Raw genomic sequence first — 13,134 nt, 5'->3', positions numbered from 1 at the left:
CTGACACATGACGGCCTCTGGCCAAGGGGCAGGAAAAGACAGTGCAACCAATGGAACGCGTATAGACCAGGAACAGGCAGTGGCCAAGAGCAGTAAGAAAAAATCCACACAAGGGAGGCTGACCCCAGGGAGATGCTATTCCTTGACCCAGCAGTTTAGCAACATTTGGAAACCTGGAAAGAGAAGTGCTACAAGGACACAGGCTGGCAGACATCACAGGTGTTGCTGGTGGGGTGTGGGTTGCCACACCTTGGGGAAAACTGTGTGGCAATATCGGTTAAAATCCTTTGTCTCAGCAGATGAATTTAGGGAGGGATGTATCAGAATGAAACATCAGCACACAGGGAGACAGTCACATGTCATGTGTTCATGTCTTTGACTTGCTCATTCATTTGTTTACTTGCCGTACCCATTTCTTCCCGAGTGTCCACTGTGGTCAGGGGCAGGGGGGTTGAAAGAGCGTGCTCCACTGTGCAGTCTGGATGGTTCAGTCTGTGCATCTCTCCACAGGCAGGATAACACATTAGTGGCCCTATGGTGCCAGGGTCTGAATGTTGAGGTACCACCATCCCACATATAATGAAGCCCTCATCCCCAATGGGTAAGGTTAGGAGGTGGGGCCTTGGGAGGTGATTGGGTTTGGAGGAGTTCCTGAGGGTGAGGCCCACGTGATGGGATTGGTGTCCTTACAAGGGGCGAAGGCACCAGAGCTGTCTCTTGCTCTGCCTCATGAGGGCACAGTCAGAAGGCAGCTGTCCGCAAGCCAGGAAGAGAGGCCTCCCCAGGAACAGAACCTGCCACACCCTCATCTCGGACTTCAGCCTCCACACTCTGAGAAGTCAATGTCTAGCTGTTTAAGTTCAGACAGACTGAGATACTGGGGTGTCAGGTAGCTGTTAAGAAGATGAAGACAAGTGTGCAAGTATTTACCTGTGGGGCGCCTGTGACTCCTTACTAGGTAAAAACAAGTTACAGAGTGATATATAGAGAATGAGCTCATTTCTGGAAGAAGAAAGCACAGTGAATATGGAGGGGTATACACGCCAAGCCGTTAATGGTGACTAATTGGGGGTAATACATGTGGTTTGATGGTTACAGGTAATGTGGAAAATCTTTACAATTTTAAACACCAATCATGTGCAAAAATAAAACCTGTGTGGCACTGACCTCCCTGCGCTTTGGGCTCTTTGTCTGTAGGTTGGTGAGGCTGAGGTTCCCGGGAAAGCCGGGCACTGTGGACTTGCCAGCTGAGCCCAAGTGCTGGGGACTAGAGGGCCCTCTGTCCCCTCGACTCTCGCCTCACCCTATGAATGACCCCGCTCACACAGAACGTCAAGTGAGCCCACACCCTCTTGTCTCCCACTGTGTGCCTGCTTGGGCTCACGAGAGGCCCTGCCTCGAAAGGCCTTTTAGTGGCGGGTCATTTGGCACTGGAGGGCTCATTTCTCCCCAGAGACTCGGTTATCAGAGGCACTGGGCTTGAAGCGTGGCCCTAAGTGCAGAGCAGAGTCCTCCAAGCTCCGCAGGTGGAGACGGCACTCGGTCGTCATTGGGACTGGGGCCTCTCTAGCCTCCGATGCCTGTGCTTAGCTGGGCAAGTCCACGGTGCCTGGCTTTCCCAGGAACCTCAGCCTCACCGCCTTACAGACCCAGAGCCCAAGGCGTAAAGACGCCAGGTGCTTTGCTGATGGCCTCAGTGTGGCCAGTGAGGACCCTTGCCAGGGCTGCCTAGGAAGGGCCTGGACTGGGAGGACAGAGTGGAGGGTGGGCAGCAGAGAAGCCGGGTGTGCTGGGCTCCTCTCAGATCCTCCTTCCTTCCTCTTCTCAGTGTCTCTGCAGCTCCTGCCATGAGAGCAGCCATCGAGATGGTGCAGTGGGTGGAGGGGAAGCCAGAACTTGCGTGGGCAGCAGGAAGGGGCTTTCCCATCGCTCCTGCCATCCCTGGCTCCCCACTCCTCCCCGTTTCTTCTCCCGCGCCTCCTCTGAGGGCAGCAAGGACTCTTCTCCTCCTTCCCCTGCCCCTTGTCCCTAGAAAATTAGTGCTGGAGGTGGGGGGCGGGTAGTGACACCAGGAGCAGAGAAGGGTTTCAGGAGGTGGGGCAGGGGCTGGAGGGAGAACAGCATGGATCCCACACAGTGCCGGTGGGTACAGAGCCCAAGAGGCATGTCCAGCAACTTCTCCCATGCAAGAGACTCAGAGGAAGGTGCCCTGGGGACCTGACACAAAGACAGGCTTACCAAGACACTCTCCCTCGTGCAGGGGCACTGGGCCTGCTCATCCCCCCAAATGGAGCCCAGCCCCCTTCAAGCCCATTCAACCTATTCAGAGGTCAGCCTCTCCGAGGAGTCTGGTGAGCTGAGGGGAGGAGCGATCACAGCCACAATAGAGGGAAAAGCGGATGGACAGGGAGCCTCTGTGAATGCTCCAGGGGGCTGCAGAAACCTTCTGGCCCTTGGGCCCAAGATCCTTGGGTTGCATTTCTGGGCCACTCCAGATCAGTCTTGGCTCCCAGCTGCTGAATCCTTCGGTTTCTCAGGACCCGTTATGTTGCTCCCATGAATGAGTCAACTCTTGGCTCAGTCTCAGTGGAGCGGAATCTTCATCATGCTCTTCAACAACAAATTAACACAGGAAGCACCTCCTCTTTGGAAAGAATAAGCTTGCCTCGGGCTTCTACTGTATTTGTCTGTTTCTAACTGCCTGGGCTCTAAGACCTCTTTTAAAACCCATTTAATAGGAGGAGGAGGAGGCCTGGAGCCATTCTGGAATATAGAAAGCTTTTCTCTAAGCCAGAATGGCCAAGAATACTGGCCTTACACGCAGGGAGCTCATCCGGTGGAGAGTCACCCGCGGCACAACTTGGCTGAAACCAGGAACAAAAGGAGCAATGGTGCGTGTGGCATGGCACCGTCCTCTGGCCCTCTCCCCTCTGTATGTGTCTCATCACACACCCCACTTTCACTCACGCTTCTGAGACGTCTGATTTTCTCCTTCCACTGCATCTTGAAGCAGTAGTGACCGGGGAATGGAAGGGGTGTAGGGTTGTCAGGAAGCAAGGTCCATGTTAGCTGGACGCCAGGATCTCCAGAATGTTCCCAGATTGGAAAGGAAAATGACACCAGATGGCTCAGGGTCCCTCCAAGGAGGAATGCTGGAGCCTTATTTGATCACGGTTGGGCTATGACTTTTTATATTTGTTGGTCGTCAGGTTGTTTAGTCATCAATTATCTTTCTTGCCAGCTCTAAAAGGGAGTGGAAGGCAATCAGCCTATTTTCCATATTTTCCATGATGTAAATGTGTTCCAGGTTATTTCAAATGCCGGCCTGAGCATGCTCCAGATTGCACCAAACGACCAGGAGCATAGGAAGGGTTAGGCAGCTGCCAGTGAGCATGCTCCAGATTGCACCAAACGACCAGGAGCATAGGAAGGGTTAGGCAGCTGCCAGTGGATCCCCAGCCATAGGAGGGGCCTTTGGATTCGGGGCGGGGATAGGAAGACTGACAGTGTGCAGAGGGGGAATGTGCTTGGAGGTTTGCAGAAGGGGAGTGGCCGCTGGGCTGGGGTGGGCACTCCTGCAGCTCAGCAGATTGGAGACAAGTACATTATGGTGAATTGGGGCCAGACATCCCAATGCAGGGGGCTGGACAGTGTCCTGCGGCCAACAGGCCACTAGAGAACTCCATGCCGTGAGTGATGGGACGAAAGTGTGTTTGGAGCCTATTTTTCTGGAAGGTAGCAGGACTCACGAGAGAGATGACAGTGAGGGGTAACAGGAGGCAGAAACTGGGGAGCCCATCCGTGAGATGCGGTCCACACCAGGAGCTGGCCACCAAAATCTAAAGGATGGCGTTAAGGCAAGAAGTATTTTGAAAGAATAATCCAATGCCACAATTCATTTGGTTTGGAATGAGGAGCAGAGAAGGAGCTAGAGTTTTAAGTTCTAAGAGGCCGGGCAACCGGCATTATCCCTTCTGATCAGGATGGAGGTGGTCTGTCAAGAGCCCTTGGAATTTGGAGATTTCATGAAATGCCCACCCTGTGGCTGTGAAACTGGGAGGAATCCAAGCAAACTAGATGCAACCAGCCGCCTGCAGGAATCCAAGCAAGTTAGATGCAACCAGTTGCCTGCAGGAATCCAAGCATGCTAGATGCAACCAGTTGCCTGCAGGAATCCAAGCATGCTAGATGCAACCAGTTGCCTGTAGGAATCCAAGCATGCTAGATGCAACCAGCTGCCTGCAGGAGAGCCTCCTTCAAAGACATGGTTCCTGGGCCTAAGGTTGGGGGACAGTGGGGTGACCAAGTCTACATCAGGTCACTGCAGGTGTCTTCAGAAGTGGAGGAAGTTAAAGAGAGACACAACCTAACCAACCAACTAACCAACAACTGCTGACGTAGCTTCTGAGCTGGAGGGAGAGGGCCGCTGTCTGCTAAGAAGAAACAGAGTTTAGCCAGCATGTTTCAGCAAGGGAAGGCCCTGGGTCTGGTAGACATAAGTTCCTGGTCACCAGAGAGCTGGGTCAAGAGTGGTTTCTTAGGTTTTCCAGACCTTACATAAGCGGTTAGTTCCCAGACTGTGTGCTGGAATCACTTGCAGACCTTTTAAAAAAAATCTCTTAAAAATCTGGACTTAATTGGAGGGGTCTGGGCATCATCTGGTACCTTTTTAAAGATTCCTGGGAGGGCCGGGCGTGGTGGCTCAGGCCTGTAATCCCAGCACTTTGGGAGGCTGAGGTGGGCAGATCACCTGAGGTCGGGAGTTCAAGACCAGCCTGACCAACATGGAGAAACCATGTCTCTACTAAAAATACAAAATTAGCCATGTGTGGTGGCGCATGCCTGTAATCCCAGCTACTCAGGAGGCTGAGGCAGGAGAATCCCTGGAGGTTGCGGTGAGCCAAGTTCGTGTCATTGCACTGCAGCCTGGGCAACAAGAACAAAACTCTCAAAAAAAAAAAAAAAAAAAAAAAAAAGGATTCCTGGGTGGTTGCAGTCTGCAGCCAGGGTGGAAAGCCACTCTTTAGTTGAACTAGTTTACAGGGACTGGTCCGAATAAGAGCAGGCATGTGTGCTTAGGACGCCTGAAAGCACAAATGTACGGGCATGCGTCTTGCTATCAGGCATTCTCTGCAGGAGCTCAGGCACCTGTGTGGAAACCGGGGCAGTGAATTTCCAGGCCCCATGGGTCACCGTGCAAGGTGGGGCTCTGAGCAGCCACCTGCCCAGCCTTCCCATGGCCCCTTTTCCACGCAACACCATAGTCACAGCACGAAAGTCAGCAAAGGATGCTGGCTCCCTCCTGGACATGTGGTGAGGGGATGGCTGCAACATGCTGCTGGGGGGCGGGAGAGAAATGCTGAGCATTCCCGAGGCCTCACAGGGTGGCTCTGGTGCAGAAAGAGTGCAAGGAGCAAGGAGTTCGGGCCCTGAAGCACATCTCTGAGGACGGCCGCTTGTTACCAGGCACCGAGTGGAAGAGAGGAAGAGCGGAGAAGCCAAGGAAGAGGCAGGGCCAAAAAAGAAAAGGCTGGTAACGTCACCTGCCGGAGAGGGAAGAGGGAAGGAAGCAGGAGAGAAAAGCCTTTGGGTAAGAGAGCATCAGTGGCGTGTCCCGGGCCAGCCTCGTCCTCACTGGGAACCTGCAGAAAGATTCTCGGGGCCTACGTCTGTCATGAACCAGAGACCGAGGGGAGCTCTGTGCTCCACCAAGCCCCCTGGGGATTCCGAAGCAGTTGTCTGAGAACTACTAGGTTGGAAGATTGGGGGAGGGTGAGGGGACAGCGACAGCTACAGAGCACAGGGGAGACCTCACACACCAGGAGCTGTGCCTCAGCACCGCTGACGTCCTGGGCCACATGTGTCATTGCTGTGGGCCTGCCCTGCGCGCTATAGGATTCTGAGTGGCATCCCGGGTCTCCACCCATCAGATGCGAGTAGCAGCCCCTTACCCCTGGTGACATCCAGAAATGTCTCCAGACGTTGCCCTGCATCCCCGGAAACAAAGCTGCTCCGGGTAGTGCAGAGGGAGAGGCATGCACGAGCTGGACTGGTTCACTCCATCCCCCACTCAGTCCATCCTGCACCCAGCACGCCCCGCCTCATCTAGGGGCTGGAAATCCCGCAGAGAGCAAGGCGAAATTTCCTTCCTGTGAGAGACCATTCAGCGGGGCCAGCAGCAGTGAGAACCTCAAACAAGTCAGTGAGGTCACTTCAGACTGAGGCGCACACTGAGGGGAGGAAGCCAGCAATGTGCTGATGGTGATGGGGCTGGTGACTGTGGGTGGTCAGAGTGATGGGTCTGCGTGAATCTGGATGCTCATGGTGATGGGGCTGGTGACTCTGGATGGTGACACTGATGGGTCTGGGTGACTCTGGATGGTGATGGTGAAGGGGCTGGGTGACTTTGGATGGTGACACTGATGGGTCTGGGTGACTTTGGATAGTGATGGCGATGGGCTGGGTGACTCTGGATAGTGATGGTGATGGGCTGGGTGACTCTGGACGTTGATAAGGATGGGTCTGGAGGACTTTGGATGGTGATGGTGATGGGTCTGGGTGACTTTGGATGATGGTGAAGAGGCTGGTGACTGGATAGTGATGGTGATGGGCTGGGTGACTTTGGATGGTGATAGTGCTAGATGACTTTGGATAGTGATGGTGATGGGCTAGGTGACTCTGGATGGTGATGGTGATGGGTCTGGGTGACTTTGATGGTGATGGTGACAGGGTGGATAACTTTGGATGGTGATGGTGATAGGTCTGGATGACTCTGGATGCTGATGGTGATGGTCTGGGTGACTCCTGATGGTGATGGTGACAGGATGGGTGACTGGATGGTGATGGTGACGGGCTGGGTGACTCTGGATGGTGATGGTGATGGGTCTGGGTGACTTTGGATGGTGATGGTGATGGGTCTGGGTGACTTTGGATGGTGATGGTAATGGGCTGGGTGACTGTGGATGGTGCTTAAAGCAGGTGGCTGCTCTGGCAACTAGCGGCTGAGCAGAAGCTGGTTCTGCAGAGCTGGGAAGGCAGGATCCTGTGGGCTGAGCATGGTGCAGGTGTGGGGACAGCGGATAAGTTGGAGAAGTTGGTAGGGCATAGGTTGGCAGGGCCCAGATTGGCAGGCCACCACAGAGAAGGAGGTGTCCTACCAGGTTGAACCTGGCAGCTGTGTGGGAGCGGCAGGCTGGAGGCAGGGAGGTCAGAGCTCAGTGAGGCCTGGACCTAACTGTGGAGAGGGAATGGAAGAAGGCACAAAGGAGATGGGGGTGCAGGAGGATGCAGGCACCAGCCTCGGGACAAATACAGCCACATCTCAGCACGTGCCACCCCCAGCCACGATCAGTTTGTAATGAGAGAGGAGAGTCTTTTCTCTCCTCCCCACCATGTCTATGCCTATATCCACACCCACAATCATAGCTAGGGTATCCGTAGCTCTTTCTATTCCCAGAGTCACATTATCTAGATCACATCCACATTGGTGTCTAGATCTGTTTCTGCAGCACCCATACCCGGTTAGATCTACACCCTATGCATCTATCTATATCCTCATCCATATCTATCTTCATCTTCTCCATCTACATCCTCATCTGCGTCCACCTCTATCTTCTCCATCTCCACTGCTCCCCTCTCCATGTCCACTGCCATGTCCATATCACCGTACCTCATCTGTCGCTGTCTCTTTATCAGAAAGGCATGCATTTTGGCATCTCAGCAGACAGCTTCCAGACATTTGGGCTCTTTGGGCTCAGGAGGGCTTTTGTCTGGTGTGTCTGATACTTTCTCTTGTTAATAAGGCACCTGGGCCCAGAGAATTAGAAGGGTCAAGGCGGGCTTCTCCTATTTCCCGCCCAGTTTAAATGTCTCTGCATGCTGTTTCAAATGAGTTCAGGAAAACAAAGAGGTTTCTCTCAGAGACCCAGCTGGCATGGACAAGGTGCTGGTCTCTGTGAAATCCCCTCTGAGAGATCATTTTAGTCTTGTGGGTATTGGCAGGACGGGTCACTCAGTGACTTCACTTCTGAGTGAGACCCCCCAGGCTGGAGCTGGTCCCCGGTGAGGCTGACAAGACGCTCACTGGAGTCTCCGGGGAGCCAATTAGCTCCAACTGCACCTTCCGGGGAGTCTGGAAGCCAAGAGTCAGAGCCAGACGGTGTGGGGCAGAAGATGGGCATCCTGGCTAGGGCAGGGGGGAGATTAATGGGCACAGCCAGATGGGAGGAGCTCGGCTGAGGCCTCAAGGTGACAGGGAGGACGGCTGACCAGGACAGCTCTGGACATGTCCACTGGGACCTCGCCGAGGGGGATGGCACTGGCCACGCCCACCAAGGCCTCACTGACCAGGACAGTGCTGGCCACATCCACTGGGCACTGGGACTTCGCTGAAGGGGATGGCGCTGGCCATGTCCACTGGGGCCTCGCTGAGGGGGACGGCGCTGGCCATGTCCACTGGGATCTCGCTGAGGGGGATAAGGCTGGCCATGTCCACCGGGACCTCACTGAGGGGGATGGCGCTGGCCACGTCCACAGGGATCTCGCTGAGGGGGATGAGGCTGGCCACGTCCACTGGGACCTCACTGAGGGGGACGGTGCTGACCATGTCCACAGGGGCCTCACTGACCAGGACAGCGCTGGCCAAGTCCACTGGGGTCTCATTGAGTGGGACGGTGCTGGCCATGTCCACCGGGACCTCGTTGAGGAGGACAGTGCTGGCCACGTCCACCGGGACCACACTGAGGAGGATGGCGCTGGCCACATCCACTGGGGCCTCGCTGACACAAGAGTCTCCCTGACATGCACTTTCTCCTGTGGGCTCAGAGCTGGCCATGGGTCAGCTGGGCAGGACACCCTGATGACCAGATTGACAAGTGTCCCATCGCATCTACTGAGTCCCTTGGAGGCTCAGTGAGCCCCAATCTGGGAGGAACAGAGGACACCAGAGAGGGGTCCTGAGGTCGCACACCCCAGCTCACCTGTTCCCTCGCCTCATGAGAAAATCTAAGTTCCAATTTGCCCAGCCACAAGGAGCAGTGGAGGCTGCTGGGGTCTCCCCGGGTCACCAGGCACAGGGGCAGGTCACTGACCTGAGAGCCCCTGCTCCGTGTCCTTCTTGGGCCACACACCGCTGGCTTGACCTAGGTCACAGACATTCAAGGAGACTTTCACTGGCCTCTCCTCTTGACTTCCTCGGCCTCATCCCCGCCCCTTCTGTGCATAGACCCTCCCGCAGGCATCACTTTATGAACACAGAGACCAGCCCCAAGTGGTTAACACGAAATGTCCCCAGGGGCTCTGTAGGGAATCTCCCGTGGTCCTTCCTGGGGTTACGTGGGGATCCCGGGGCCTGGCTCTGCAGCTCTCGGCTCACCCTCCTGGGCCTCAGTTTCCCCTCTGTATAATGCCTCCTCCTGTTGAGAAGCAGGTGCAGAGCCATGGCTGCAATTGTTATCTTGGAACGTGCCCAGCTCCTCTGCAGGGGAACACGAGGAGTCAAGACTCCTTCACACTCGCTCCTACCTTCACCCTCCATCTCTGCTGTCAATTCACACCTTCCTGCAGAAGCACATTTACAAAATCACAGAAAGCCTCCCATGTCAAGGAGAGAAGTGCCAGACACACCCCGAGGAACGTGGCCGGAGCCTCTTACCGTTCTGAATTCGCGGGCATGGTGGGGTCGATGGAGACCATGGCATCGTCAGTGGTCAGCAGGGAGATGGTCGTGTTCCTGGAAAACACACCCAAGCCCGTGTTTTCGCCCACAGCGTGCTCTGGGACGTACACTTGAATGTACACATGGGGCCAGAGCCCTGAGACAACCAGGACAGTCCCGGGACCAGCCTGGCCAAAGTGCGGTAGGATGGGAAGGGTGGGAAGCTGTCCCCAGGCCTTTGAGATTCTGTTTGTAAATGAAATTAAGCAGTTGTGTATAACCCTAAGTGTGTGTAGATGCTGAAATACTTTAAAATGGGAATTGGAGCTAGTCTACTTTTTTGAGTTGGGAGATTTTTTTTTTTTTAAACCTGTGGTAAAATAGGAACTAACATTTATATCAGCAGATGACGAATTCATAGTTTTGTCTTTCCACTTCCAGTACCTTTGGGAGTCCATCTGAACTGCACTACTGTCTCCTACAAAATCGTTTTAAATGGTTAGGATGAGTCTTCCTCCAACCTCACATCTTCTGGGACCTCTTGCATGCTGTGTCACCTTGACCAAGTTACTCTCTGATCTTCAGTGGTAAGTTGTTAAAATCTGTGCAATAGAGGTGATACGCGAATCCCAGGGATGCTCTATGGAATAATGTGTCTATCTATTTATTTATTTATCGGCACAGTGCTTCACATACGGTGCCCAACGATGCCCCAGACCATGGGCTACTTTTGCTGCTAAAACTGCCATTTGCTGCACTTTCAGACATGTAATTTCATCTCCATTTTCTCACCTGTCTGTGAAAAACTTCAATTGCCCTTCTCTACCTCCGTCCTAACTTTAAAGTTAATCCTCGAGACAAAGCTACTGCTGCTCACCCTTTATAATCAGAAAGTTTGCTGATAATTAGAAAATCCACTGGTTGGAACACACTGTTGATTTAGGACATTAACTCCTGGGGGACTCTGAGGGCTCGATAAGGCAGATCACTGGTCTTTTCAACCCATTTCTGAAGTCAGCCTTTCACCCAGTGTTGATCTGGGTCAAGCCCCCTGGGCAGAAAAGGCACCTATGGGTGATGTGGGGCTAGGGACAAACTCACACACAGTGACCCCGCTTTCTCCAAAAGTGAATGAAGAAGTGAGAGGAAAAAACCCACACTCTTTTGTATGTATTTGTTTATTTTGAGGCAGAGTCTTGCTCTGCTGCCCAGGCTGGAATGCAATGGCATGATCTCAGCTCTCTGCAACATCTGCCTCCAGGGTGCAAGCAATTCTCCTGCCTCAGCCTCCCAAGTAGCTGGATTACAGGTGCGTGCCACCACGCCCGGCTAATTTTTGTATTTTTAGTAGAGAGGAGGTTTCACCACGTTGGCCAGGCTGGTCTTGAACTCCTGACCTCAGGTGATCCGCCCACCTCGGCCTCCCAAAGTGCTGGGATTAGAGGCATGAGCCACCACACCAGGCAGAAAAACCCACACCCCTTGGAGGGCGGTTCTGTTTAATTCAGCCGGACGGTTTCCTCCGTGTGGACACGGCCATCACTTGTGCAGGCAGAGAGACCCGGAGGGCGCCAAGCCTCCTTCGGGATTCTGCGCATTGATTGATTTCAAAGAGTCCCTTGTAGCAGGCGGGTCCCTCGGGCCCTTCTGCGCCTCTTCCTGCCCCTCCCAGGCATCCTGAAAAGGCAGAGCCCGCAGCGCGCACTCACCGAGGCAGGCCGGTGGCGATGCAAAACAGGTCCATGATGTCGCTGGAGTTGCAGTACTTGCTGAAGATCACCTGCAAAACAGAAGCGCGGTGAGGCGGCAGCGAGGGCGGCGGGTCCCCCTGGAGACGTCAGAGGCCATGTGCTTCTGCTCCAGCTCCAACCTGAAGGTTCATTCTGAAAAGAAAAACTGTGACCCTAGGCACTGGAAAGTCACAGGCTCATCTTTTCATTCGGTTGATACATACGGGTGGTGAAAAATGTCATTGTTGCGTTCAGTGGAAAGAGATGCGAAAAATACAGCGACCCTCCTTGCCCACACGCCCGTCAGTGACATAGTTATGGAGATGGCGCATCCCTTGGAAGGGGCCAGGCAGGACTGACCACCTGGGGTCAACACTCGCTGGGCACCAGGTCTTCAAGTATCTCATGGGGGCCATTCTGTAAATAAAATAAAATTCAAGTTCATTAACTTAAAAAAAAAAAAAAAAAAAAAAGGCCAGGCGCGGTGGCTCACGCCTGTAATCCCAGCACTTTGGGAAGCTGAGGCGGGCGATCACCTGAGATCAGGAGTTCCAGACCAGCCTGGCCAACATGGTGAAACTCCATCTCTACTAAACATACAAAAAATTAGCTGGGCATTGTGGCAGGCGCCTGTAGTCCCAGCTACTTGGGAGGCTTAGGCAGGAGAATAGCTTGAACCTGGGAGACCAAGGTTGCAGTGAGCCGAGATCGCGCCACTGCACTCCAGCCTAGGCAACAAGAGTGAAACTCCATCTAAAAAAAAAGAAAAAAAAAAAATGCCTTTCGGTATTTGGGGACTGAGGGACAAAGGCTGAATGATGAAGTCAAAGAGGGGAATCACATCACGACAGAACCGCTGAGGATCCTGGACGCCCGCAGTGAAATTGGCTCCTGCAGAGAAACAGGACCTCTGCACAGGATGGCCGCGCTCACCCCCAGTACCATCCGGGCTGCGGTGGAAACGCCGGGTTGGCATCCACATCTTTTGTCCAAGTGGTCCCGGCTCTCAGGGAGAAGTCTCAGCTCTCAGGGAGGGGGCATTTCGAGCTCGGTGAGGGTGGGGCTTCTCCAGGGCTGGCAGAGCATGGAACAGGCCACGCCCAGGCCCCGCCTTCATCGCAGTGGATGCCCCTGGACAGTTTCCCCAGCTCCTGGCTGCCAATGCAGCTTTTCTCTCCAGCACAAGTCCCTGGCGTGGGGGAAACGCAGGCCTGGGAAGATGGTTATTTTTCGGTGCCCAGTGCACCATTTTTTTTTTTAAAGCTAAGATTAGTTTTCTTTTTTCTTTACTTAGAAACAGTGAAATATAGAAAACAGATTTTTTTTTTTCTGTGACTAACACCATTTCCTGTGGGCTGCTGAACTGGCAACAATAAGACAGTAAACAGCACCTCGCCTTGCCCGTTATCCCCACTGGTATCTGCCCCAGGGGTGATGGTCGGTCAAAGGTAGCCTGTGTCATTGCGTGGTTCCTGACGTCTGTGGCATTGGCTGTATCCCCGGCTGCCTACGCAGCTTGGTCCTGGCCATGCTTGTATGGGTGCAGTAGCCCCTTCAGCAGCCCCCACTTTGGCCTTGCCGTTTTCCCCACATCCTCCTTTGCAGAACTCTGCTGGCTCCTCCCAGAGCTCCCTCCTCCGGGATGTGCTTCTTCTCCCACGTCCTGGTTCCCGGCCTCACGTGCAGAGGCTGCTTCTCCCAACCCCACTGCCGAGGAGTCCTGCGCTTGGCCGGGTGCCAGACCCTCAC

The 13,134-nt window shown here is 54.1% G+C and overlaps 1 protein-coding gene across 2 annotated transcripts in view; it reads right to left on the bottom strand.

Moving 5' to 3' along the window:
• Window positions 1-13,134, bottom strand: part of LOC105472577 (phosphodiesterase 9A) — a 118,344-nt gene that overhangs the window by 74,242 nt on the left and 30,968 nt on the right. For both annotated transcript variants that reach the window (XM_011725950.2, XM_011725951.2), the window contains exons 2-3: window positions 11,365-11,435; window positions 9,653-9,730 (exon numbers count right to left, since the gene is read on the bottom strand). In XM_011725950.2, coding sequence (XP_011724252.1) covers window positions 9,653-9,730; window positions 11,365-11,435 — 149 coding nt within the window. The remainder of the gene's footprint in view (window positions 1-9,652; window positions 9,731-11,364; window positions 11,436-13,134) is intronic.

The sequence above is a fragment of the Macaca nemestrina genome, chromosome 4 (genome assembly GCF_043159975.1).
Source record: "Macaca nemestrina isolate mMacNem1 chromosome 4, mMacNem.hap1, whole genome shotgun sequence".
NCBI classification, from domain to species: Eukaryota; Metazoa; Chordata; class Mammalia; order Primates; family Cercopithecidae; genus Macaca; species Macaca nemestrina.
Note: the sequence above shows the minus strand (reverse complement) of the source record. Positions and strands in the feature narration are given on the sequence as shown.